A 25,824-nucleotide genomic window follows, 5' to 3' on the forward strand; every position below is an offset into this window, starting at 1 on the left:
TCAGACCCCTCCATGATTTCTAAGTGGGAGAACTTGCAAAATAGCAGGGTGTTCAAATACTTATTTTCCTCACTGTATATATATCAAATAGAGATTTTTCTTTAACATTTATCAAAGGAGTTTGTGCTGTAGATATAAGTATTCAAGTCGGTTTGTTTATGTTTTATGAAAAAGAAACAAGAATGTCTGGTGAGGGAAAGATCTAAATCATTATAGAGCTGCTATAACATAAGTAAAAAGTGGAAATGGTTTCATGGACAGTTCATAATGTATTTTAACATCTAAAACAGAGATGTTTTAAAAATGTAAAAAGTCTAGAATATAAGTGAATTTTACATTAGTTCAATTTGGTCTCTTTGCGGCCCAATCAGCAAATTATCCAAATGTTAGTGGACACCTGACCATAAGATTCATATGTGCTTTTTTAAACATCTCATTTGCTGTTATAATAACCTCCACTCTTCTATAAAAATGTTCCATAGATTTTGGACTGTGATTGTGAGGTTTGGGTTTATTCAGCCACAAGGGTGTGAGTAAAGTTATGTACAGAAGGAGGGTGAGGTAAGGAGGCATTGGGTGGAGAAAAAAAATTCCAATTCATCCCAAACGTGTTTAATAATGTTGAGCTCAGTGCTCTATAGCAGGCCATTCAAGATCTTCTACTCCAACTCATGTAAGCAATATCTACAAGGAGTTGGCTTCAAGTGAAGGTAAATTTTTAAGCTATGTATCCAAAGAAATCAATATAATTGTGTCTCCAACTTGTGTGGTTACAGTTTGGAGAAGAACCTCATATGGCTGAAGAAGTCGGGTGTCCCAATACTTTTGATATAGCGAGTATACATACATAAAATATAGAGCTGATGATCTATTTAGTCAAACAATCAGCATCCGATCACTCAGAATAGAGACTCACAGTTGAACATGAACAATGACATCATCTCGTTAACTCCTCGCGTCTCAATTTCCGGTAACCGCGCAGCAGAACGCAGAAAACAAACGACACACGAGCGTTTCCAAAAACTAACCAACATCCTGAAGCTGTCGGTCCGGGAAGTGAGGAAGTGAACTGTAAAGTGTGATGTCGATGTGAGAAGCTCGAGCATTCGCACAGGTGTGTTTAAACCAGGTAAGCGCTCTAGACCTGTTCTTACACTGAATTATGGCACGGGTGGAGTTTAAAGTAGGTACAGATAAAGTACAGTAATGTGAAGATAGAATATGTGCAACTAAAATATATGGAGATACAATATGTGGAGATACAGTACGTGGAGATACAGTATGTGAAGCTAAAGTAGATGGAGATACAATATGCAGATATACAATATGTGGAGGACCAGTACGTAGAGATACAGTATGTGGAGCTAAAGTATATGGAGATACAATATGTGGAGATAAAGTATATGGAGATACAATATGTGTAGGTACAGTACGTAGAGATACAGTATGTGGAGCTAAAGTATATGGAGATACAATATGTAGACTAAAATATATGGAGATACAAAATGTGAAACTAAAGTATATGGAGATACAATATGCGGAGATACAATATGTGGAGATAAAGTATATGGAGATACAATATGTGGAGGTACAGTACGCAGAGATACAGTATATGGAGCTAAAGTATATGGAGATACAATATGTAGACTAAAATATATGGAGATACAAAATGTGGAGATACAATATGTGGAGCTAAAGTATATGGAGATACAATATGCGGAGATACAATATGTGGAGATAAAGTATATGGAGGTACAATATGTGGAGATACAGTATGTGGAGCTAAAGTATATGGAGATACAATATGCGGAGATACAATATGTGGAGATAAAGTATATGGAGATACAATATGCGGAGATACAATATGTGGAGATAAAGTATATGGAGGTACAATATGTGGAGATACAGTATGTGGAGCTAAAGTATATGGAGATACAATATGTGGAGATACAGTATGTGGAGCTAAAGTATATGGAGATACAATATGCGGAGATACAATATGTGGAGATAAAGTATATGGAGATACAATATGTGGAGATACAGTATGTGGAGCTAAAGTATATGGAGATACAATATGTGGAGATACAATATGTGGAGATAAAGTATATTGAGATACAATATGTGGAGATACAGTATGTGGAGCTAAAGTTTATGAAGAAACAATATGTGGAGCTACAGTATATGAAGATACAATATGCAGAGATACAGTATGTGGAGAAACAGTGTGCATAGATAAAGTATATAGAGATACAATATGTGGAGATACAATATGTGGAGCTAAAGTATATGGAGATACAGTATGTGGAGCTAAAGTATATGGAGATAGAATATGTGGAGATACAGTATGCAGAGATGCAGTATGTAGAAATACAGTACGTGGAGCTACAATGTGTGGAGAAAGTGTAAAAATGTGCTTCAAAATGTCAGCTGAGATAAGGAACTAGCAGGAGTCTTCTATGGGCTCATGCAAGGAACTTTATGATCTCACGCGACTTGCTGACTTCTTACAAAGTGACACATGTGTACTTTTTATGCCTTTCCAGTTTCGTTTTGCCAAACGTGTTCTTATAAACGGAAATTCCCTCGTGTTCCTTTTCCTCTATTAATGATTAAACAGAAATTATTTTTTGGAACAGTTCCAGCTTTATCTCTGACACTGCAGACTCCTTCCACGTGGTTTTAAATCTGAAGCGATTTAATCAAATCTAATCGGATAATAAGGTCTTTCTAAAAGGGCCAATGCTGATTAGGAACTTAAATACACTTAAGAGAGACATCGATTTAATTATCAAACCTCCACAAGGAATATTTAACATTTCCGGTTTTGAGTTTTGGGCTGCTTCCATTTCTAAATATTAGAGATGTTGGTTTTATTTTTGGGTTTGATCTTCCTGTTCGTCTGAGATTCTCTGTGGTGTGATATCTCACTAACGAGTGGCTGAATGTTTGTAGGATTTATAGGTATTTACCTATAACTAGCAGATGAACTGGACTGACTGTGGAATTGGCATCAAGGTCACAGCAAAGTGTCTGAAATAGTTTTTCATTAGTAGCTTGTTTTTATATAGTAATGATACAAATTTGCATATAATAATAATAATTATAATAAACTTCTTTGAGGTGTCCCCCAGCAACATCGTGGCATTGTGTTCTGCTTGTTTTGTTCCTTGAGATAAAAAAAGCTGGAATGTACCTTTTTGTGTACATTCTTAAAAATTGTATTTTACACAATTAATCCTGTAGAGAGAACTTTTTTCTTTTATGCATTTGCATGTGTAATACAGTGTAATTTTATGCAATGTGTAATACAGTTACAGCAAATAACTAATTTCGAATGTAACTTCAGCGAGACATTCTGCAAACTCATTGACCTTTACTCATTAGACTTTTTAGGAAGGCAAGCAAATTTGTTCCAGACAGCGACTGTATTTATTCTGCCTTTCATCACATGGTTCTGTATCTTATTTTAAGTTACGTATTCAAAATATATTCAAATGAACTAAGCAGACCTGTTAGACTTCTTCCTTTCTTTGCCCTTGTTTTGTATTCAAAACATGTCCTGTCACTGCTCTAGTATCTCCGCTTCATGCTACTCTTTATCTGCGTTTGTTTTTGCCATGCGGTGAGATGCTCAAGGTGAGCAAAACCTGAAACCAGAAACACAGGATATGTCAGGCAAGCATGATCATGCGTTACCATGATGTTGTAGTTGTTGTTTTTAATCAGGTTTTTATGAGCAGAGTCATGGCTGAAGCGGTAACACCCTACCCACTCATCGCCTGGTTCGCAGAGTTCCAGAAGAACCAAATCATGAAGGATGGCATCATTCCGAAGTGGTTCCATGGGTTTATATCCAGGAAGTAAGCACTGCTACTGTTAATAGCACTGATACAGATCACCTGTACACAAAGTACTCGTACATGCACAGGGCGTCTCAGATTACATAGGTTTAAAAAGAGGCAGTGAAATCATATGAGTAATGCAATAAAACAGCCAACTTTAGTTTTCCAACAAAAGCATTTGCTAAAAATTGAAAACAGGCCATAGGTGTGCTTTTGAATTTTGCTTTAGGCTTAAGAAAATAATTAGCGAAATGCGTAATGAGTTTTCAATTCAGCGGTTACACACTGAGTACCTGATCGACAACTACTACTGTCTGAGTCATCACAAAACATAAGAGGCATGCACACATTGGCACACATTGCCATGGACTATATTTTAAGTGTACATTTTGTTCTTGACCAAACTTACTGTTAGTTTCTTAGATACATTTGGAGTAAAACAACTTGGTCAAACTCTACATTTAGAACCCTTATTATTTAAAAACCAGATCCTGTATATGTTTCGCAGACTGTCTGAGGAACTGCTAATGAGCAAACCGCAAGGCTACTTCCTGATTCGGATCAGTGAAAGCAGAATTGGATACACCCTGTCCTACAGGTGAGTCACTCATTTAATAAGCCAGTATGCCATAAATGTAATATGAAATAAATAAAGCAACAGTACAAATTCCATTTCCATCTATTTTTCCATCTATTCCAATACATAAATGTAAGAAATTAACATAATAAACGAATCAACGTGCTTATTATTCAAATTCGATTTCATTTTTTTAATCTATTCTAAGAGAAACAGTATGAATGTCACAGTTTACAACTGGCCCAGCTCATTCAGAGAGTGACAGGCACAGGGCCACACCTTCTTCATTGTTTCCAAGTTCTTCAAACCTCTATGTTTTCATGTTTAGATCTGCGGACGTCTGCAGACACTTTATGATCGACATGCTTCCAGGAAACCAGTATGAGATTGTAGGTGAGAATCTGCGGCATCCATCTCTCCATGATCTGGTAGCCTACTACCAAAGAACTCCGATTTATCCCTACAGTGAGCTGCTCACCGTAGCCTGCGATCAGGTCAGATTTTTCTTCAATCTACATTATTATATACAAGCAAACCATTATTATTTAATTCACTAAAACCCTAATCGGGCACTTACAGAGGGAACTTTTAATAATTTGGCGAATAGAAACCTAAATCTATCCCAAGAGAAACGGTATGAGGTCACAGTTCACCATGTGGACTGACAGGCCCTGAGGCCTCACCTTGTTTAGAGATTGACAGGCACAGGGGCCTCACCTCCTTTTGTATGACTGACAGGCAAAGTGGCCACACCTCCTTTAGTAAGACTCAAAGTCACAGTGGTCACGCCTACTTCAAAGAGGTTGGCAGGACGAGGGGCCATGCTTTCTTTACAGGAGCTGGTAGACAAAGAGGCTATACCTTCTTAACTAAGACTGATAGACAGAGAGGCTACACCTCCTTCATTGAGGTTAATAAGCAGAGAGGCCACACCTCTTTTACTGAATTTACAGACTCAGAGGATACACTTCTTAACTGGAACTGACAGATTCATACTTTCTCTATTTAAACCAACAGGTATAGAGGGTACATTTTGTCCCTTCAGTTGTATTCAAACCCACTGAGTCTCCATTGTTGAAATACTCTTGCTCCAGCTGTATTGTAAATAAACTTGTGCACTGATTCAAATCACTGTCTGTTCAAACATTTCCATCCAGGTTGACCAAAATATCTCCGAAGACACGCCCCCTGCCTTGCCAGTATATCGTAGGGTGTCCCAACCCCCAATTCCAAACCAGGACCTAAGCATCCCGTTGGACGGTTCATTTCCACCAAGGCTTTATCCCAGCTTAGAGCTGGAGCTTAGTGCTGTCAACCTGGACAGTGTGGTAAGTGATCAGCACAAATCTGCCAAATCCACTGCCGAATGATATGTGGGCAGAGATAGTTACAATCAGCATATTCAAATCACATTATTTTATTTTGTAACTAGTACACATTTACAGCAACATCTATTTGCGCTAGTCAATTTTCTCCACAAGCAAAGGCATTTCTAATTAGCATCATGCCCTACCAGTATTGGGTGCATGGTTTCTCCCTTTAGAAAATGTAATCCTTAATTATGGGATCTCCTGGTGTTTCACTCCAAGAGTAGGACCATTCTGCCATAAGAATAGATTTATATCAGTGTTACAAATCACATTCTGCAAACCCAGTAAAAAGATATGTTTATTTAGGCAGAAAATTTCCATCTGGGCATGGCTAATCTTTATTGCTAAATCAGCTGAATAGGGGAATGTCTATAGATTTTTCATGTGGAATTTACATGTTGGACTGAGTATATTACATGATCTCAAGGCCTTCTTTATATGTTTCAGAGCTCTCTAAACACGGCATCACAAACCAAACCAAAATCCATACTAACACCACAGGAGATCAACAGCAGATGGCGCTCTGCAATCGCTAAAATCATTATGGGCGAGCGATCTACACGTTTACCAACAGATTGGGACAAGAGAAGATCTGAAGACAAAGTAGTCCCAAAGTCGGAGATGAAGCACGCTCGCCTTGGCCTGATTCAGTGCAGGAAGATCTTTAAGAAGAAAAAGAACCTTTCAGAGGAGCCTATGTACATGAAAATCAATGAAACCAAAGTTGCTGGGAAACCTGCTGAACTGCAAGTAGACGAAGAAAATAACTACCAAGAGTTTGATGGTGTTTTTGAAACATTACCATTGGAATACCTAAACCCACCTCCGTTTGCTCCTGGACACTAAAAAATGAGGCAAAAGACAAATTAAAAAGAAGTTTGAGATTTAATTTCAGGCAATGACAGAATTTACTGTATTTGATTGTTTTGCCACTTTTCTAGAAGCTGTCCAGCTCTGTTATAATGTTATCTAACACCACTGATGAATTCTCATTTCTTATTGGTCAGAAGGTGTTGATTAATTGTCTTTAACAGCACTAGGTTTACATTAATACACTTTTTCTACTACAGTTTCATCTCTATAGTAACAACTTACGCAGAGATGTTTTTATAAGTGGATGCGCCAATAGAATTTCTATCTTATATTAAAAGGATTATAAAAATGCTGGACATTTATTTTATTATACAAAAAATATATGTATATCATGGTTGATATGATGAAGTTTTGTATGGACACAGATCATTAATTTCAATGGAAGGAGTCTCTAGTGTCAGCACTTTGTTTTCACACACATGAAAGTTTCTATTACAGAGATTGTTGGACTTTCTGGTTTCTGATTAATGAACTGTATCGAGCTGTATCTGTATCCCTGTCTTAAAATCAGGGTACAAATGATTCACTCATTTCTCACAACATCTGTAAATATAAATGGTTTAAAATCCTGATGTGTAATTCGTAAATAAACAAAAATAAATGCATGGAATTGCAGCATGTAAGTGATCAGTGAATTTTTAGCAGTAATAGTGTTAATAGGAATATTGATAATTGATAATACTGGTTGATGCAACAGAAAATTTTGTCATCCTAACTTTCTTAGACCTAAACTCTTCCAGACCTAAATGTAAGTACGCCCTCCATCAATCATTCCCTCTCAGTTAAAGGTGCGGTGAAGCGGAGGATCAGGTTTTGGCCTCTCTGCTGGAGGATGCAACCCCACTGGAGCTATCAGATAACTGCTGTGTAACATAAACTCGCTCTGGGAGAACAGAGTCACACAATTCGAACACAATAAAGGACATGTTTTGACCTCATGGCGTGACCCGAGTGCAAAACGCTCAGTTATTCAATAAATTGGCTCGTTATAAACCTATCTCTGAGGAGAGAGGAAGAAGGAAAGAAAGAAATCCAGCAAATAAGGCAAATTAACTGCAATTTTTAAAAAGATAAATGTTTTTTCTGACACTCACAATACAAACAGTTTTGAGGTTAAATGTTCAAAATAGATATGAGGTAAAAAAAAAAAAAAGTAAGAGAAAGAACGAAAGCACAAAAGGACTTGAGAGCAAAGTGACAAACATAAGACACTTGGAGTAGGAATGACTTCTGAAGACAGATTTTGAGGACAGACAGACAGACAGACAGACAGACAGACAGACAGACAGACAGATAGATAGATAGATAGATAGATAGATAGATAGATAGATAGATAGATAGATAGATAAAAGATTCATATATTGATTGATCAATAAATAGACAGATCTATGAATCTGTCTGATAGATACAGTGCTCGAATTGAGGGGGGCTAGGGGGATCCTGGACCCCCCTATAAGGCATCAGGGACCCCCCATGACATGGGGGTCCCCAAGATTATTTTAGTAAAAAATATATGAATTACACAACAACTGGGGACTGGATAAGACTTGACTTGAAGAGAGAGAGAGAGAGAGAGAGAGAGAGAGAGTCACTGAGGGAATTCCTGGTTGCTAAGTACCGCTCAGCTGTAACTCAGTAACCCAACGGTCGCTTAAACACGGTCGACGAGGATTTATTTCCCAGCTTTGTTTTAGCTTTGAACGCCCCGAGACTCACCGGCGGTTCTGCCCCTGTCCGCTCGCGCTCAAACACCCGCCGCCTCTCTGCCTGTTTAGGACTCGAGACGCGCTGCACGCGCAAACTTTCTTAGCGACGCACGCGCGCTCCGTGTAAAACCCAGTCGTCAAGGTAACATAGTGAGTAGTTTGCTTTTAGGAAAATAAACCTCAAAGTCAACCTGGTGGTAGCTGTATCTGTGTTTTGGTATCTGTGGTGGTATATGTAGCAGTAACTGTGGTGGTTTCTGTGTGTTGGTATCTGTGCAGCAGTAACTGTGTGTTTGTGTGTTGGTATCTGTGCAGCAGTAACTGGTGGTATCTGTGTGGTGGTATCTGTGCAGCAGTAACTGTGTTTGTGTGTTGGTATCTGTGCAGCAGTAATTGTGGTGGTATCTGTGTGGTGGTATCTGTGTGGCAGCAACAGTGTGTTGGTATATGTAGCAGTAACTGTGGTGGTATCAGTACGATGGTATCTGTGCAGCAGTAACTGTGGTGGTATCTGTGTGACAGTAACAGTGTGTTGGTAAATGCATCAGTAACTGTGGTGGTTTCTGTGTGTTGGTATCTGTGCAGCAGTAAATGTGTGTTTGTGTGTTTTTAGCTGTGCAGCAGTAACTGTGGTGGTATCTGTGTGGTGGTATCTGTGCAGCAGTAACTGTGTGTTTGTGTGTTGGTATCTGTGCGGCATTAATTGTGGTGGTATCTGTGTGGTGGTATCTGTGTGGCAGCAACAGTGTGTTGGTATATGTAGCAGTAACTGTGGTGGTATCAGTATGATGGTATCTGTGCAGCAGTAACTGTGGTGGTATCTGTGTGGCAGTAACAGTGTGGTGGTATTTGTGCGGCAGTAACTGTGGTGGTATCTGTGTGGTGGTATCTGTGCGGCAGTAACTGTGGTGGTATCTGTGTGGCAGTAACAGTGTGTTGGTAAATGCATCAGTAACTGTGGTGGTTTCTGTGTGGTGGTATCTGTGTGGCAGTAACAGTGTGTTGGTATCTGTGCAGCAGTAACTGTGGTGGTATCTGTGTGGCAGCAACAGTGTGTTGGTATATGCGGCAGTAACTGTGGTGGTTTCTGTGTGTTGGTATCTGTGCGCCAGTAACTGTGGTGGTATCTGTGCAGCAGTAACTGTGGTGGTATCTGTGTGGTGGTATCTGTGTAGGAAAGGATTCTCATTCAGTTGTATTTCCACGTTTCACCACTAGAGGCAGACACACAGTTTACCACTCATGATAAGTTACCTCTGACATCACAGTGCCCCGTTCTCCATCAAGAGTATAAAAGACCAGAACACTGAGCAGCAGTGGTCTCATTCAGCATCGCGCAACCTACTGACCAGTAGGTTATTCAGCATCCCGACCTACCGAACAACAGGTCATTCAACATCAAGCAAACCTACCAAACAGCAGGTATCTGTGCGGCAGTAACTGTGGTGGTATCTGTGTGGTGGTATCTGTGTGGCAGTAGCAGTGTGTTGGTATCTGTTCGGCAGTAACTGTGGTGGTATCTGTGTGGCAGTAACAGTGTGTTGGTATCTGTGCAGCAGTAACTGTGGTGGTAATCTGTGTGGCAATATCTGTGTAACGGTAACAGTGTGGGGTAGTATCTTTGTGGCAGTAACAGTGTGGTATCTGTGTGGCGATATCTGTGTGACGGCAACTGTGGTGGTATCTGTGTGGCGATATCTGTGTGTTGGTAACAGTGTGGTGGTATCTGTGTGGCGATATCTGTGTGACGGTAATAGTGTGGTGGTATCTGTGTGGCGGTAACAGTGTGGTGGTAACAGTGGTGGTCTGTGCGGCATTATCTGTGCGGCGATATCGGTGTGACGGTAACAGCGTGGTGGTATCTGTTTGGCGGTAACAGTGTGGTGGTATCTGTGCGGCGGTATCTTTGTGGCAGTAACAGTGTGTCGGTATCTGTGTGGCAGTAACAGTGTGTTGGTATCTGTGCGGTGATATCTGTGTGGCGGTAACAGTGCGGCGATATCTGTGTGGCGGTAAAAGTGCGGCGGTAACAGTGCGACGGTATCTGTGTGGCGATATCTGTGTGACGGTAACCGTGGTGGTAACAGTGTGGCGGTATTTGTGTGGCGATATCAGTGTGGCGGTATCTGTGTGGCTGTAACAGTGTGGCGGTATCTGTGTGGTGGTATCTGTGTGGCGTTATCTGTGTGGCATTAACAGTGTGGTGGTAACTGCGGTGGTATCTGTGCAGTGGTATTTGTGAAGTGGTGGCATTAATAGTGTGGCATTAACAGTGTGGCGGTAACTGTAGTGGTATTTGTGAGGCGGTATTTGTGAGGCGGTATCTGTGTGGCGGTATCTGTGTGGCATTAACAGTGTGGCATTAACAGTGTGGCGGTAACTGTAGTGGTATTTGTGAGGCGGTATTTGTGAGGCGGTATCTGTGTGGCGGTATCTGTGTGGCATTAACAGTGTGGCATTAACAGTGTGGTGGTAACTGTGGTGTTATTTGTAAAGTGGTATCTGTGTGGCGGTATCTGTTTGGCATTAACAGTGTGTTGTTATCTGTGTAGCAGTAACTGTTTTGGTATCTGTGTGGTGGTATCTGTGCGGCGGTAACTGCGGTGGTATCTGTGCGGCGGTAACAGTGGTGGTATCTGTGTTGTGGTAGTCTACTGTTAGTTTTAAATACATACATAATTATATTATTAATTATATATTATATAATTATATACTTGTATACATATAAAAAAAAAAATTCTGCCTCACATGTTTAATATTGTAGTTTGTGTGTAGAATGCAGGTGAAGGTGGAGCTTGGTGTTAACGGGGAACAGTGGTAACGATGAAGGAGTGGTTGCGTGAGAAGAACGGCCCGGGAGTGCAGGAATGGGCAGATGGGTCCAGATATGAAGGGGAGTTTCTCAGTGGACTAAAACACGGCAGTGGAACTTTTACCTGGCCTAACGGAGAGGTAATGCTAACCTGTTTAACACACACGTGGTTAACTGGTAATTAATCTGGTTTTCTGGTAAATATTTTAACTAAAATTTCAAAAACACTCAGCGGGCACGGGTGCTTCCAGGATGCAATATTAACGTCACGTGAATTCACGCACTCTGTTCCCATAAAAAATAATGGGATGATAATCATTTTCTAATGCTGATGCTTTTTCTTAAATATGACATCACACCCTTACGAGTTCAGAAATTGTGCATTTACTTCCACTGGTTTATGCAATAGGGCATGTTTTCTGGAATTGCACATGCGTTTTGTCGTAACTCAAACCCCGTGTCCGAGTAGACATTACAATTAAGTGGCTCAATATTCAAATTAGTTACAGCTATTCACTAATCAATTACCAATAGGTTTCAAAACTTCAAATAATACATAAACAAACCAAAAGAAGACATCTTCCAGTCATGAATAAGAAGAAGCAAATCAGCTTTATTGCAGTCACTTCAGGCTCATCCCATGGATCTCTCGGAGGAGAACCATCCTGACAGCAATGGCACCCGTCAGTTTTCAAATGCGAGTGCGAATTTGATATAAACAATCCTTACTTTTTATATCTCACACCTAGTAACATTTACATATTTTGTCTAAAATCTCCTCCCTCACAATTTACATACACCAATCATTTTACGGGGCTTTGCATATCCCATGTTTTGCTTACGTGATTTCTGCTAAGTTTCTACCTATTCTTAGTAAAATTCCACCCATTTCCAGGAGGCCTCTTTCACCTCCATTCGATTCTAATCTACAAAAAAAAAAAATCCCCTGATCTTGATAGTGGCCTAGTTTTTAAAAAAATCCCCTGATCTTGATAGTGATCTGTTGCAATATTCACACCTTTTCTTAAAATCTAGTCTGGGTTTTTTTCTTATGTCTGCAAATCATCCTTTGTTTTGTTTTGTGTAGACTTATATAGGTAGGTCTATAGGTATAGAAATGTGTTTTACTTTTTATGAAGTGTTACAAACCAGGGCTTTAGTTTTAACACACCAGCACTTTTCTCCAAATGCTTTTCCTATTTTTCATAGCTCTCATCTTTGACTTAGTTTTTCTTAAAATCTTCTTAAATTTATTTCTTATGCTATAATACTTCTTTATATAACATTTCCTGTCTTACTCTCATCCTGCCTGCATCTTAAGCTCATGCTCTCATAGAAACATCTTACTTCCTGTGTGTTTTGGACATTGTACCTCTTATACAAATTCTTGCAACTACTCTCCTACGTTCTTTATTATCTGATGATGTGTTGTGCCTATTAACCTATTAATCTTCTCATTTTTTATATATATTTTTAAATATTTGTATATGATTTTTCCACTTAAGTTTCTATTTGTGCTTTGAATATATGTGCATATGCTGTTTGAGTATAGTTAATGCATGTTGCCCGCATGCTGCTTGCTTATTTTACCATTTCTATTTTACGTGGTCACCACTTTCTACTGGCCTGTTTTCTGGAGTGACTATTGGTGCTCATAAGCGTCTTTATTTTCCACCTCGAATATCTCTTCCGGTTCATACTCATGGCGCCTCTACATTTTTCCCCTTATTGTTCTAAAACTGCTGTTCTTTTCTAATCCTAACCTAATCCATCAGCCGTATCCGCTCACTCGCCTTTATAACATGTATTACATTTACAAGCATTTTGATCATATAATGTATGCTAAATTTTATATATGATAAATTTACTCTAAGGTAAGAAAGCATTATTATTGATTTTGTCTGAATTCTCTTTATACACCGAGTTCTCTGCGAAGCTGAGTGTTATACTATATTAATGCTGAATAATGGTTATATGTATTAAGCTTAGATTTAAACTAATATAAGCGATGTTATATGTTATCTGAAGCATATTGCTAAATGATAAGTTAAATTACATGGGTGAACTTTATGCACCCTATTGTGCAAGATGAGTCTCTCTGTTTTTTCCGCATAGCCAAGGTGTTTAACCACATACATGACTTCTGACTGAATTTTGTACAGTGCATGATGCACCTGCACTCACCAACCCTATTAAACCTGACTTTTCTACTTATTATTGTTTTATATTATATATTTGTATTTATATTTATCATCATAATATTATAAACTGAAATAGCTAAATGTTTTCAACAGTTTGAAATATTAAGGAAAGTTCAAAATGTATTTGTTCTGAAGTGTTATAAAGGCTCCTTCTACAAAGATTACCGCCATGGCAGAGGAACCTACGTTTGGCCGGATGGCTCTCAGTTCATTGGAAAGTTTTACCTGAATCGTAAAGAGGGCTATGGCGTTTATCTTTTCCCTGATGGAACCATTTTTAAGGTTGGTAAGGCTCATATTTTATGTAGATGCAATAACCCTTTCCTGATTTCTTCAAACGAGAATGTGTTCCTAGGGTCTGTACCATGCTGATGAGCGTTTTGGACCTGGAGTCATGTCGTATCATGATGGCTTCCAGGATGTGGGTCTGTGGTACCGTCAGTGGCTACTGGGACTCTGCACCACTGTTAAGGGAGGCTTCACTTTAACAGACTTCCCAGAACACATGGCCCGACTTCCACAGCAACATCTTGCGAAGGTAACTAGAATTGCACTCTTTAGTTTAGGACAGGTTTAGGAGGACATCTATAGACTGTAATATTTATTAATTAAAGAGTAACATATGATCAATAAATTCCTGTTGTTTAATAATATGTCTTCTGGCTAGATCCAATCCCAGCCTTCATTCACAAAGAAAAGTCAGTTTTTCACAGCTGACACTCACCTGCTTGACGAGTCTTCTCTACTTGTGGACGAGTTCATCCTCCCCCCCGGCATTGAAAAATATTCCACAGACTCGGACCATCTGCCTGTACCCCGGCGTCTTCGTGAAGAACTTGACTTGCATTTCTTCAACAGAAGCGATATCAGAACGCCTTTGTTCCCTAAAGGACTACCGCTTGAGCAGAGAATGGAGGCTCACATCTACACACACAGGTTCAGTGCAACTAGACGACATTATGACTTCTGTATAGATCCGAATTTGGAATATGTAATGCAGGATGTTGATTTTAGGAATTGTGCAATATGTAATGCTTAATGTGCCCTGATCCGCTTCCATACAGATTTGAGATTGAAGACTTGGACTGGGATGTTGCTGCCGTTCTGGCTATGAACCGGGAGAACTTTGGCTCCAAAGGCCCTCTGGAGCTCAGGTCAGAAAGGCTCATTAGAGAGGCATCACTTGGTGACCTCCAGAATGTCCAGAGCATTCTTAGATATGGAAAAGTTCACCCGGATGTAGGTGATCGGAACGGACACTCTGCACTAATTGCAGCTACGGTACGATAAACACACTTACAGCATATACAAATATTTTGTGTATTTTTTTTTTTAAAGGTACATGTGGGTTTATGGATGGTGCCATTTTTTTTATTCATAAAATCTGGTTCTCAATAATCTGAGAAAGCAGTTGTGTTTTGTAATTGGACACTCATCTGCTGACGTGCATTGCTTGAGTGTGACAGATATTCTAGACTGTAGTTTAGTGGTTATGAAACATAACTGACTAGTGAATAAAGTGAACCGGTTTTGGATTGGGACACATGGTGAAATTGATTGATGAAAGTAAAATTATACAAAATATATTTTTAAAAATAATATTAAAGTACCTCAATATTAAATATGTATGCAATAAAACACAATAAGACATTGGATATTGATACTATAGGAACCACTTAACGTCAGGTTGGTGTCAAGCAGAGTTAATTGTATCACTCGGAAATTGATTTTTTTTTTTCTATAAATTCATGACTTAAAACATTACATTTTATACCACAGTAATTTTTTTATTCTTTATTTAATAAATAATGACTAACTGTATATATTGTATATAGTATTTTTGTTGTTGCATTTAAAGGTGCAGTATATTAAAGGAATGGCTTTCACTTATAACAGGTGCAAACCCCATACTACCTCATAGTAATGTCATGTAGCACTTTTCACCAGCCTCTTTAATTGTATTGACGTTAACAAAGCCATACATTTAGCTGTTTACATCACAGGAAAATTCTGTGAAATGAAAAGTTCTGTCTTAAGAAGTCAGAAAACCTGCAGTGAGAGCTTTTACCTCTAAGCTTTATGAAGAATTGATACTGGAGCCTCCTTTTAAAACTACAACATGTCAAGTCAAGTCAAGTCAAGTTTATTTGTATAGCGCTTTTCACAACAGACATTGTCTCAAAGCAGCTTTACAGAAAACAACAGTGAAGGTGAATGGTGTGCGTTTGTCCCTGATGAGCAGCCGTGGCGACAGTGGCAAGGAAAAACTCCCTTAGATGATATGAGGAAGAAACCTTGAGAGGAACCAGACTCAAAGGGGAACCCATCCTCATATGGGTGACATCAAAAGTTTGGTCATAAATCTTTCAACAATACAGAACAATTTGTGATCATCATAGATCCAGCATCAGCTTCTCCATGCCAGGGCCTTTAAACACTCGGCATCTACTTCTCCATGATCATCCATAGGTCCATAATCTTCACGAGGTGGGACGTGACTGGAGCTGGCCAAACCTCAGGAAGCCTCGGGATGGGGAGAGAAAGAGAAGCAGTGGAGAGGAATTAGCGTAGCTGCTGTTCATGATATTAACAGCACAAGTTGATAATGTGCATGTGATCAGATGTTCTGGAGCACAAGGTTGTGATGTGATGTGTGTGATGTGTGTTATGTGTAGGCTTTGCTAAAAAGATATGTTTTTAATCTGCACTTAAACTGGGAGAGTGTATCTGAACCCCGAACACTGTCAGGAAGATTATTCCAGAGTTTAGGAGCTAAATGTGAAAATGCTCTACCGCCTTTAGTGGACTTTGCTATTCTAGGAACATAATCATCTAATCAGATTAAACATCATATGGACATTACATCAATTTTCTTTTGCTTATTGTTAGGATCGCTTATGCAATTCCATGTGTTAGTTGTAGAAATATAGTAATTTTAACATAAGAATTATTAATAACATTAATATAAGCCTATTATTTGTAGCTGCACTACTGACATTTTAGCAACACCTTCTGCCCGATTACAGCATTTAAAAGCATGTGGTATATGTTTTTTTTTTCTTCTTACTTCTCTCTTGAAACTATATTCACATGACTTTGATAAAGATACTTCCTAACTTCTATTTCCTGTATATGGCAAGCATTGTGTTTCCAGTAGATGGCGCCACTTATATCTCTCTTTAATAATTGTTCCACATGAGCAAGTGTGACAGCTTGTGTTCTTTTACATTTTAGCTATAAACCTTTAGCTCTTTCTTTTGCACACACGTAGTTACAAATACGAAGCAAAAAAAATGTAAGTAATTCTGTTGTTGTTGCGCAGGTCAACTGTCATCTCGATGTAATCAACTTCCTGCTGGACAGTGGGGTCGACGTGAATAAGCTGAATAATGAAGGGATGTCTGCTTTGGCAGTGTGCAGTGTCCTTTACTACCCACTCCATTCTTTGCAAGAGACAGTGGCTGAAAAGACTTCTCAGGATGTCACCACAGAAGCAGAGGTAGTCTAAATTAGTGCCTGTATATCAGGATATGGATATAGGAATAAAACAAAAGAGGCCATTATTTTAAGTGACCTCACATTGGATTGTGACCTCCTCATCTGAGGACCAGCTGTGATGAAGATCTGATTCTCTCAGTTTGCTTTTTCATGTGAAAGTAAACTTGTTTAAGTTGAATGGCGTTAGAATAGACACTAGAAAGTGGACCATAAACAATAAACAATTATAAATAGGTCAAATGGGTCGTATTTCTTTATTGGTGTAATATACATATATATTTCTTTATAATATTGTCCTCTGGCTTATTTTACAGATCAGTGTGTCCTCAACTCTGGCAAACAGCCCACAGGGGTCTGCTGCTGAGGAAAAACCAAAAGATGAGGTTGATACAGAACTGCCAGCCATGAAGCCTGAAGCATACAACACAGCTCAGGAACCTGTAACTCCCAAGCAGACTAAAGAAATTATAAACCCCAGTAAAGATAAAAAGGTTTCTCAGCAGGCACCCTATGAACAATCCAGAGTGTTACAGGCTGAACTACCAGAGCTCTCAGACGCTTCTGACTGGTGCCAAAGTGATGATGACAATGAAAATGTTTTTTTCACTGAGAAAAAGGAAAAAACCTACAGAAATAAACGTCCAGGAAGTGACTCTGGTTTTGACTTGGCCAGTTCTGTGGCCAGCAAACACACTGACTCTGCAGAGGACACTGTGCAGCAGAAGTCTGAAACTGGTCAGGTGTCATCTGCAGAAACTCAAGAGATGCCTTATAGGATGGCATTTCTGAAAACTAAGTGAGTCTCAGACTCTAAAAGGCTTTTTCCCCCCTAACATTTGGCATCTTTAATGAAGATGCAAACAGATTTAATTGTAATTTATTTGCAGTGGTGGACGAAGTTCACAAAGCATGTACTTGAGTAAAAGTAGAGATACAGTAGTGAAATTTACATTTACAGCATTTAGCAGACGCCCTTATCCAGAGCGGCGTACAAAAGTGCTTTGAGTCTCTAGCAATGAATAAATCTACACTGGTACGCTAGATTACGAACTTAATATAAATATAACTTTTGAAATTTACCTCAAATGTCACTCAGGTAAAACTAAAAGTGCTCCCTTTAAACTTTCACTTAAGTAGAAAAGTATTTGCCTTCAAATGTACTTAAGTATCCAAGTACTATGATTTATTGTGGCTATAATGTTCATATTGCCAATTTTAAGCACACCAATCTTTTAATAGAACGATATTAATTTGTTAAACATTGATATTTATTATTATTATGAATTATTACTATTATTATTAAATATTATTAATTATTATTATTATTATTATTATTTATTATTATTATTATTATTATTATTAATTATCATGATCCTAAAACCTTATTTTCAATAAATAAATAAATGTCCATGTCGCCGATGCCTGAATGTACCACTGCCAAGCGTCAATCAAAAGAAGTTTATAACAGAGCGTGCGCTCTAACCTGCTTGGTGGCTGCTGGGCGCTTGACCAGTTAAGTGTTTATTCACTCATAAATAAAAAGGAACGACTGGTTTTGCGAAATGTAGTTGAGAAAAAAAAGATATTTGACTTAAAAATTTAGTAAAGTTTAAGTAAAAGTCTCCTCAAATGGAATATCTGAGTAAAGTACAGATGGGGGAAAAAAAAAGCACTTAAGTACAATAACAAATGACATTTACTTCGTTACTGTCCACCACTGATTTTTTTTGTAGGAGCTTTTCACACATAAACCTATCATTCATGAATATTTCAATAGATTTAACATGACACAGATTTGGTCATTTGATGTTGAAAGTATTGAAAAGACTTAAAAGAAAACAAATCCATTGAAGAAATGTCTTCCTATGTCATGTTTGTCTGTAGGCTGCAATGGCTGAGCTGCGTTACTGGAACGCTTAGCATACAATACACCTCAGACAATTTTTTTGGTCAATATTTTGTTGTTTTTAGTCCTCTGTTAAATATGTAGGCATTATTAAATGTAATCGGTTCTTCTGTAAATGTGCAAGTTGTGAATCTGGTTCAGTTTAGTGGAAAACATATATACTCAAAGATATCGAGTGAAATATTAAATTTTTTACCAATTAGTGACTTTAAATTGCTCAGTATTCATGATTTTCTTGTTTGCTGTTTGTGAGAGAGAAATGAGTCCCACTGGGCCACCATGAAGCTGCTGCTGGAGCGAGGAGCCGACCCAAACGCGTCCAGCATTCCGATGCCCGTCATTTTCCTGGCCATTAAATCAGGCCATGTGGAAGCTGTGCGAAGGTTGCTGGAGTGTGGCGCTCGCACAGACGTGCACCTAACAGCCGAGGTGAGACTTTAACTTTACTATCCAAGTCTCTGTCATAAAGATCTAATGCACCTGCTGATAAAAATGTTGCATACCTTGATCAGCTGGCTCAGGTGTGTTAGATGTAGGTTGGAGTTAAACTAAGCAGGAGAGCAGGTTTCTATAGTCTGGTTGGGCAACCTTTATATACCCGAAAGCTAAATGCATTCACACTTGATTTACTCTGATTCTGACATCTAGTGCATGTAAGAATGCTTGTTTTGTTGTCATTAAAACATTTGAAATTTCATACACTCTGTTTGCCTTAATGGTTTGTATAGCAAAAGGGCCTGTACCCGCTTCATGTAGCAGCTGGACTAATTGGCTCAGAAGGTCCTAAGATCACAGCGATGATCCTGCATGCTATTGCAGACCCTGATGTAAAAGCAGAGGATGCCGGCGAAGTGTATGATCTGGACAAGGTTAGACTTCATGACACTACAAATGGTTTTTCCTTTTTTAATTCACCACTTGATTTGATTGGCTGGAGACTCAGCCATGTGGATATCCAGCTTTATATTGAGAAAGTGTGATGCACAAACTGTCCCAAAAAATGAAAATTCATATTTGCTAACCACTTCTCTCTGTGGCCTTCCTTTTTTTTATTGCATATTGTATCTAAAAAATATCACTGATTCTGAGCAGTTGTTTGGTTTCTGATTCACATAAAATATTAAGGAATGAAAACAAACAATCACTCGTAAACCAATTAACCACACTGTCTAACAGTTACTACCAGTTCTAAGATCAAAGTCCTTGCCAGTAATTCATTAGAAATTCATTAGGAACCTCTAAGATAATGAATTGGAACTTCTGTGACCACGTTCTGACTCATTGACTACTTTTCCTGGAACATTCACACAGTAACTACCGCAGTAGGTTAATCAGCAGCGCTGCAGGAATTATAACATCCAAATTACCAGGATGAAATGAATTCCAGTCACTTGCTACCCCCGATGGTCCTTCAGTGCCCATGTGTCAAGTAGTGCACATTGAATAACAAGAGAACTAAAAGGAAAACTATTGAGCTGATGAAATCATTAAAATTAGACGGAAAAAAACCTCTTAGTCTCAAGCTGATTTATGTGCGTTTTTGTAACGATTGTATTTAGTAAAAAATCAGGGCACTTTTCAATTTCATTGATGCTAATCTTTGTTAATAATTAAGCAACAAAACATGACTGGGTGTGAGGTAATAGGAAAATGACCATTCATTACAAAAAAAGTGGTGTGATGCAGAACCCAGACAAAGCAGACCAACTGCTTCAACCACTTGGCAAAAATATGTGCACACCCGATTGTCACACTGGATTGTGCGCCTTACACTAGAATAGAATAAATGCATTTTTTTCGTCACGTACATTACAACACAGTGAAATTCTTTCTTCACATATCCCAGCAATGTTAGGAAGCTGGGGTCAATGCGCAGAGTCAGCCATGATACAGCACCCCTGAAACACAGAGGGTTAAGGACCTTGCTCAAGGGCCCAAGAGTGGCAGTTTGGCTGAACCGAGCCTTATTGAGCACCTTGTGGATGATTAGGAAAACTGACTGCAATCTAGGCGTCTTCGCTGAACATCAAAACCAGACGCTTTTGTTGCCAAATGAGCACAAATCCCCACAGCAGCCCCCCTCCATCTAGTGTAAATGTTTCCCAGAGAAGTAAAGGTTGCTACAACAGTAAAAGTGAAACAAGATCTGAAATGTGATGATAAGATGTCCACATCCCTTCAAACATATAGTTTATCGCAGTGATTTGAAAATAATTATATTTGTAGTTTTTTTGAATGACTCGTCTTAAGGAAAATACAATTTTAAAGACATGTTCCCTTTGTAAATTATTATGATATTGAATTTATTGTATTTAAATGAGTGCACTTGTACAAAAAAAAAAAAGTAATCCACACCTGACCAATCAGATTTTCTGTGCTATGGTATAAAAATAATTACATTTTTGAATGAGCTCATATCTGAAAAAGAAAATAAAAACATATATACTTTTTTACACAGATTTTAATGGAGGAGCAAGTGGGTGATGTAAGCACGTCATCTCTTGGTTCTGGACCCCCAGCCTGCATTTATACCTTCTCTATAGTGGCAGCTAAGGAAGGGGGAAGGACTCCACTTCACGTGGCATGCCAAAAAGACACGGATTACACAGTAAGCTCATAATACGCTAATAAGCTTATAATGCTCAAATTTCCAACATGGCTTTTACAGGTAATAGTCATTTATATGTATTAAAATAAACAGAACTATAAATAAGTAAATTGTTTCATAATTGTACAATGAAAAGAAACTGATTTACTTGGTTATATTTACATTTATGGCATTTGGAAGACTCCCTTATCCAGGGCGACTAACAATGATCTTATTCATAAAACTGAGCTGATGACTGTTAAGGGCCTTGTTCTAGGGCCCAACCGTGGCAGCTTGTTGGTGGTGGGATTTGAATTCATGACCTTCTGATCAGAAGTCCAATATCTTAACCACTGAGCTACCACCTCCTCTTATATCAGTGCCATGGATGCTCACTGTTTATAATGTGTGCTTTGAAAAAACACATTGTGTGTAAAACGAAGGTCCTGTTTTGCAGAATGCCAGAGATGTTGTCTCCATTCTTCTCTCCCACAAAGCAAGCACCGACCATCTGTGGAGCGGCCATTCTCCCCTCTCCCTGTCCATCGCCAGTGGCAACGACTTTGTGAGTCACCTTTGATGAAGCCTTTTAAGCATACATAGACATAATTAAACACTTAAGAAGCAATTAGTACAGTACAGTACAGTACATCTGTTAGGGCTACAACCCATCTTTTAATCCTGATTAAATAATCCTGTTAGAAGCAGAAGCAGGTGAAGGACTGAGTTTTTTTACTCAGCCAACTTCACTATTTATTCTCGGATTCGATACAGTGTATACATTCTTGTGCTTAGGCCGTGGATGAGCTTCTGGCTGTAGGAGCCGATCCTAACCTGCCCCTCACCTGCCGAGTGGGCAGTGCATTGTGCGCTGTTGCCAACATCCACTACAACTCTGGGTCTCGGCCGCACAACAGAATCAAACTGGTACTCTGACACAGAATGACACAGTGTATATGATTAATATATCAATACTATCATCTTTGGCTCTGGAGCACTGTCACATGGACATCTGATTTCTTTTATGTCCTTCAGGTCGAGAAGCTGATAAAGGCTGGTGCTAATATCCTGATGCCTGTGATGGTTGGGGAAAGAAACAGGAGTGGTATAGGAACAGCAGTGGATTATGCATATTATATGTTTAACAAGGTACATATGAGGTACAGGGTAGATATGCTTACAGAAATACTTCACTACACAGCAGCACATCAGTAACCCATGGATCAGTGGTGACTGTTCTTTCAGCTTATAGCTTCACCATAGTGCCATAAACCCTGCACACTACATTTGTGAATGGTGCCAGTTCAGTATTACTTTTGAAATTTAAATAGTACGACAACCTAACCTAAAATTTTAAAGCATTTCGGCACAAGATAACTCTTTATTCACATACGAGGTGGTATCAAAAAGTTTCGCAACTAGCTCTGTTTACTTCATTTATCTGCATTTACACGCCGTCACCTTCAAAATAGTTCCCTCGTAAAGCGATACAGCGCTCCTGAAACGTCTGTGATATGGAATATGGTCCTGGAAGTCTTCTTTTCGAACCTTCTGCGATCCCCACTGGAATGCATCTTCATCTTCAAGAAAAGGGCGTCCACAGGAGCCAAATCTGGGAAGTAGGGTGGATGCGGAAGCAAGATCATGTTTTCGGCAAAAAACTCACGTGTGAGGAGAGCTAGGTGACGTGGTAATGCACGTCAGAATAGCACCAGTTCACATAGTCACAGGACGGTGTCTTTTGGTATACTGACTTTTGAAAGTCTGTGCTCCCCGTGACTTTGAGTGCAGCCTTGTGCTTGTGCTTTTGATACCACCTCATATTATGACACCATTACAATCCTAGTTTCAACAGTACATGTGTATGTATATAGTTCATAGCATCACAAGTGGAATTTAATAGTCTTATTCTCTGCAGGACTGGCGAGTTGCTCATACCCCATACCACGCTCTGAAACAGCAAGAAAGGGAGGCCTACAACGCCCGCCGTCAGCTCCTCACTATGATGGCAGACCTGACGAGACAGGCTGCCACCAACATGGAGAAGCAGCGTTTGGAAAATGAGAAGAGACAAGGTATTAAAAGTAAGTACAAAAATCTGGCTACATCCAACACTGGAGACTGGTGCTGAAGACATCTGAAAGGTGGACTTGTTTTGTTATTTAAAAAAAACAACTTTTGTTTATGCCCCATTTTCCTTATATACTTAAAAGAGCACTGATGATCAATATGAAATTCAGAACACTTGGTGGCCAAATGTAAAGACTGTTTCAACGACATGGGTCTGTGTGTGTGTGTGTGTGTGTGTGTGTGTGTGTGTGTGTGTGTTGCCTACAGGTAATAGTCCCACAGACAAGTTTGTCTTCACTAGAACAGGAGCCATACCCCCTGCAGAGAGAGCAAGAGTCCATAAAACAGTAGAGGAGCAAAGAGAATCTGTGTCTACGGCTCAGAAAAGGTTCGCACGAGCACACACGCATAAGCAACACAGTTCAAGGAAATAAATATGGGTTTCTGAGTAGATCTTGGATGAAGGAATCATGTTCATGGCCAGGAGAACAAAATAAAAATCAATGACACCATCCAATCATGGGCAACTCATGAGTTCATGTATATGGAAAGGGTAGTTTTCTTCCCATTCCACTTTTTTTTATAGACCATTGAGCAAAGGTAAAGTTAAGACTGTGAGGCAAGACTATGTTTTAACACTGTCAACTGAAAAACAGCTTTAGCTGATGCTTTTACATGCTGATGTAAGACTTTACAGTGTGTGTGTGTGTGTGTGTGTGTGTGTGTGTGTGTGTGTGTGTGTGTGTGTGTGTGTGTGTGTGTGGGTGTATTTTAGGAAACCCTTGTTTAAGTACTGTTACCAATGTGGCCGCTCTGCGTGGGTGGCGCTGACGCCCTGTAGCCGCTGCCACGAAGTCTTCTACTGCAGTAAGACGTGTAAGCTGAAGGCCTGGAACGAACGCCATAAGGAGGAGTGTGTCCGTGTGCCAGGTCGGATTCCAATCCTTTGGGTTTTTTTTACCACATTGAGTTGCTGAGTTGTATACCGGTAATACTTACAACAAAAACCGTAACATACCGTTACAACATACCGTAAAATGGTAAAAACTTTACATGAAACTTAATCCAAAGTATTACGGGAGTGTGTTTAATAAATCCTCGGTATAACAATAGTGATATCCCTCATAATGCCAGATCATGTGATCACTTACTGTTATCATCCTATGTACTATAATAGTAAATACACAAGTGTCTTCGTTTCTCTTGAACCGCTTTTTTTTTTTTTTAACCACGATAAGGTAGAACCCGTCAGCACTTCTGACTTATCGTTTCCTTACCAGCTTCTCATTTTTCTCTTCCTCGAATAGATCAGTTTCTTTCCAAGCTGCATCTCCAGAACAAATTCCAGTTGAAAATGATTCACTTAAAAAAAAAAAGAAAAAAGATTATTCATCTGACCCACTCAAGAATAAGAGAGAGGCTTTTAAGAACATTAAGGGCAGGATAACCTTTAAAAGCTCTAGGACTATTAACCATGTGTGTATTATATGTTAAAGCAAAGACGTAAAGAAAGAAGAAAGACGTCAGACATTTTGCAACTCTCAGAGAGCTCACACATGATAGTGAAGTGTACACAAAGAACCATTAGGTCCCTTTTTTTTTTTTAAACATTCATATTTCCAGACTAATCTGATACCGAAAATGTGTTTCTCCTTCGGGCAGGATGAATTCTTTAATCCATTTTTTTTTCTTTACAGAAAGTGGACGTCCTGAGGGTAGTCACATGTCTGGTGACCTGCAGTGTCTTCTTTCAAGCAAAAGCTCCAGGAAAGGCACCGATCTAAATTTCAAGATGGATAAACCATTCTCGGGCAAGGCAGCATCACATATCCCCACACGTCAACATGACCCTGAAGAGAATTACAGTTTTATTTGATTGTGTAGGTGAAAGAATGACTCAACACATCGCAACGGATGTGGAGACACTTTCATCATAACAATGAAATTTTGGACTGTAGCACCCTGCTTCCAACCTACCTGACTCTAACGTTTAGTTTCTTTTGAAGATATTGTTTACCAGAGATCATGGTGTTAAATGACGCTGGAGTTAAACGTTAGTTATTTCATTTTGTGTTGTACAACTCATCAACTCTATTCACAATGTCGAAAATATTGATTACTTTTCCCACAGGCTACTGACATTTAAACAGTAGTACGATTTATCAAAAATGTTTGACACTTACACCAATTACACAAAGTCTTTTAGGTAATAAACTCTTGTCAAGTAGAAGAAAAAGCAACTAGAGGCTGAATGGTCATACTTCAACATCGAAGCAGCCAAAATAAATCTAATAATAGACCATAACTTTGGTGGCGATAACTTATTAAAAAAGAGCGGGATCCACTGATTCGATCATAAAGCATGCAATCATTTCCATACAG

General features: G+C 39.0%; 2 protein-coding genes across 9 annotated transcripts; both read left to right on the forward strand.

Annotated features, from left to right (window-relative positions):
* The first annotated feature begins 994 nt into the window (after positions 1 to 994).
* On the forward strand, positions 995 to 7,280 carry hsh2d (hematopoietic SH2 domain containing). 4 transcript variants are annotated; one of them, XM_083557972.1, is made up of 6 exons: positions 995 to 1,129; positions 3,727 to 3,860; positions 4,351 to 4,440; positions 4,748 to 4,913; positions 5,577 to 5,747; positions 6,237 to 7,280. In XM_083557972.1, exons 2-6 carry the CDS (start codon positions 3,733 to 3,735, stop codon positions 6,633 to 6,635), a joined length of 954 nt encoding a protein of 317 aa, XP_083414098.1. In that variant the 5' UTR covers positions 995 to 1,129; positions 3,727 to 3,732; the 3' UTR covers positions 6,636 to 7,280. The 4 variants fall into 4 exon arrangements, with proteins under 4 accessions (XP_083414098.1, XP_083414099.1, XP_083414100.1 ...); XM_083557973.1 differs by having other exon boundaries at positions 995 to 1,114; XM_083557974.1 differs by having other exon boundaries at positions 1,009 to 1,129; positions 4,331 to 4,440.
* A 973-nt stretch (positions 7,281 to 8,253) lies between these two features.
* On the forward strand, positions 8,254 to 25,678 carry ankmy1 (ankyrin repeat and MYND domain containing 1). Of its 5 annotated transcripts, none has more exons than XM_083559067.1 (18): positions 8,254 to 8,518; positions 11,144 to 11,320; positions 13,517 to 13,663; positions 13,737 to 13,919; positions 14,049 to 14,317; positions 14,446 to 14,662; positions 16,704 to 16,880; positions 17,194 to 17,675; positions 19,043 to 19,214; positions 19,514 to 19,654; positions 21,244 to 21,393; positions 21,830 to 21,937; positions 22,168 to 22,299; positions 22,408 to 22,521; positions 23,291 to 23,456; positions 23,710 to 23,830; positions 24,218 to 24,372; positions 25,140 to 25,678. In XM_083559067.1, the coding sequence occupies exons 2-18, from the start codon at positions 11,192 to 11,194 to the stop codon at positions 25,316 to 25,318; spliced, it is 3,042 nt and encodes a 1,013-aa protein (XP_083415193.1). In that variant the 5' UTR covers positions 8,254 to 8,518; positions 11,144 to 11,191; the 3' UTR covers positions 25,319 to 25,678. The 5 variants fall into 5 exon arrangements, with proteins under 5 accessions (XP_083415193.1, XP_083415191.1, XP_083415190.1 ...); XM_083559065.1 differs by having other exon boundaries at positions 8,254 to 8,510; XM_083559064.1 differs by lacking the exon at positions 8,254 to 8,518 and adding an exon at positions 9,082 to 9,790.
* The last annotated feature ends 146 nt before the right edge of the window (positions 25,679 to 25,824 follow it).

The sequence above is a fragment of the Silurus aristotelis genome (assembly GCF_946808225.1).
Source record: "Silurus aristotelis genome assembly, chromosome: 13".
Lineage (NCBI taxonomy): Eukaryota > Metazoa > Chordata > Actinopteri > Siluriformes > Siluridae > Silurus > Silurus aristotelis.

Coding starts and splice junctions, on each gene's coding strand:
- hsh2d (XM_083557972.1), top strand. CDS start 3,733: ATGAGCAGAGTCATGGCTGAAGCGGTAACACCCTACCCACTCATCGCC. Junction 4,914..5,576: donor TCACCGTAGCCTGCGATCAG/GTCAGATTTTTC, acceptor ATTTCCATCCAG/GTTGACCAAAATATCTCCGA. Junction 5,748..6,236: donor CTGTCAACCTGGACAGTGTG/GTAAGTGATCAG, acceptor TATATGTTTCAG/AGCTCTCTAAACACGGCATC.
- ankmy1 (XM_083559067.1), top strand. CDS start 11,192: ATGAAGGAGTGGTTGCGTGAGAAGAACGGCCCGGGAGTGCAGGAATGG. Junction 16,881..17,193: donor ATGTCACCACAGAAGCAGAG/GTAGTCTAAATT, acceptor CTTATTTTACAG/ATCAGTGTGTCCTCAACTCT. Junction 21,938..22,167: donor TCGCCAGTGGCAACGACTTT/GTGAGTCACCTT, acceptor TCTTGTGCTTAG/GCCGTGGATGAGCTTCTGGC.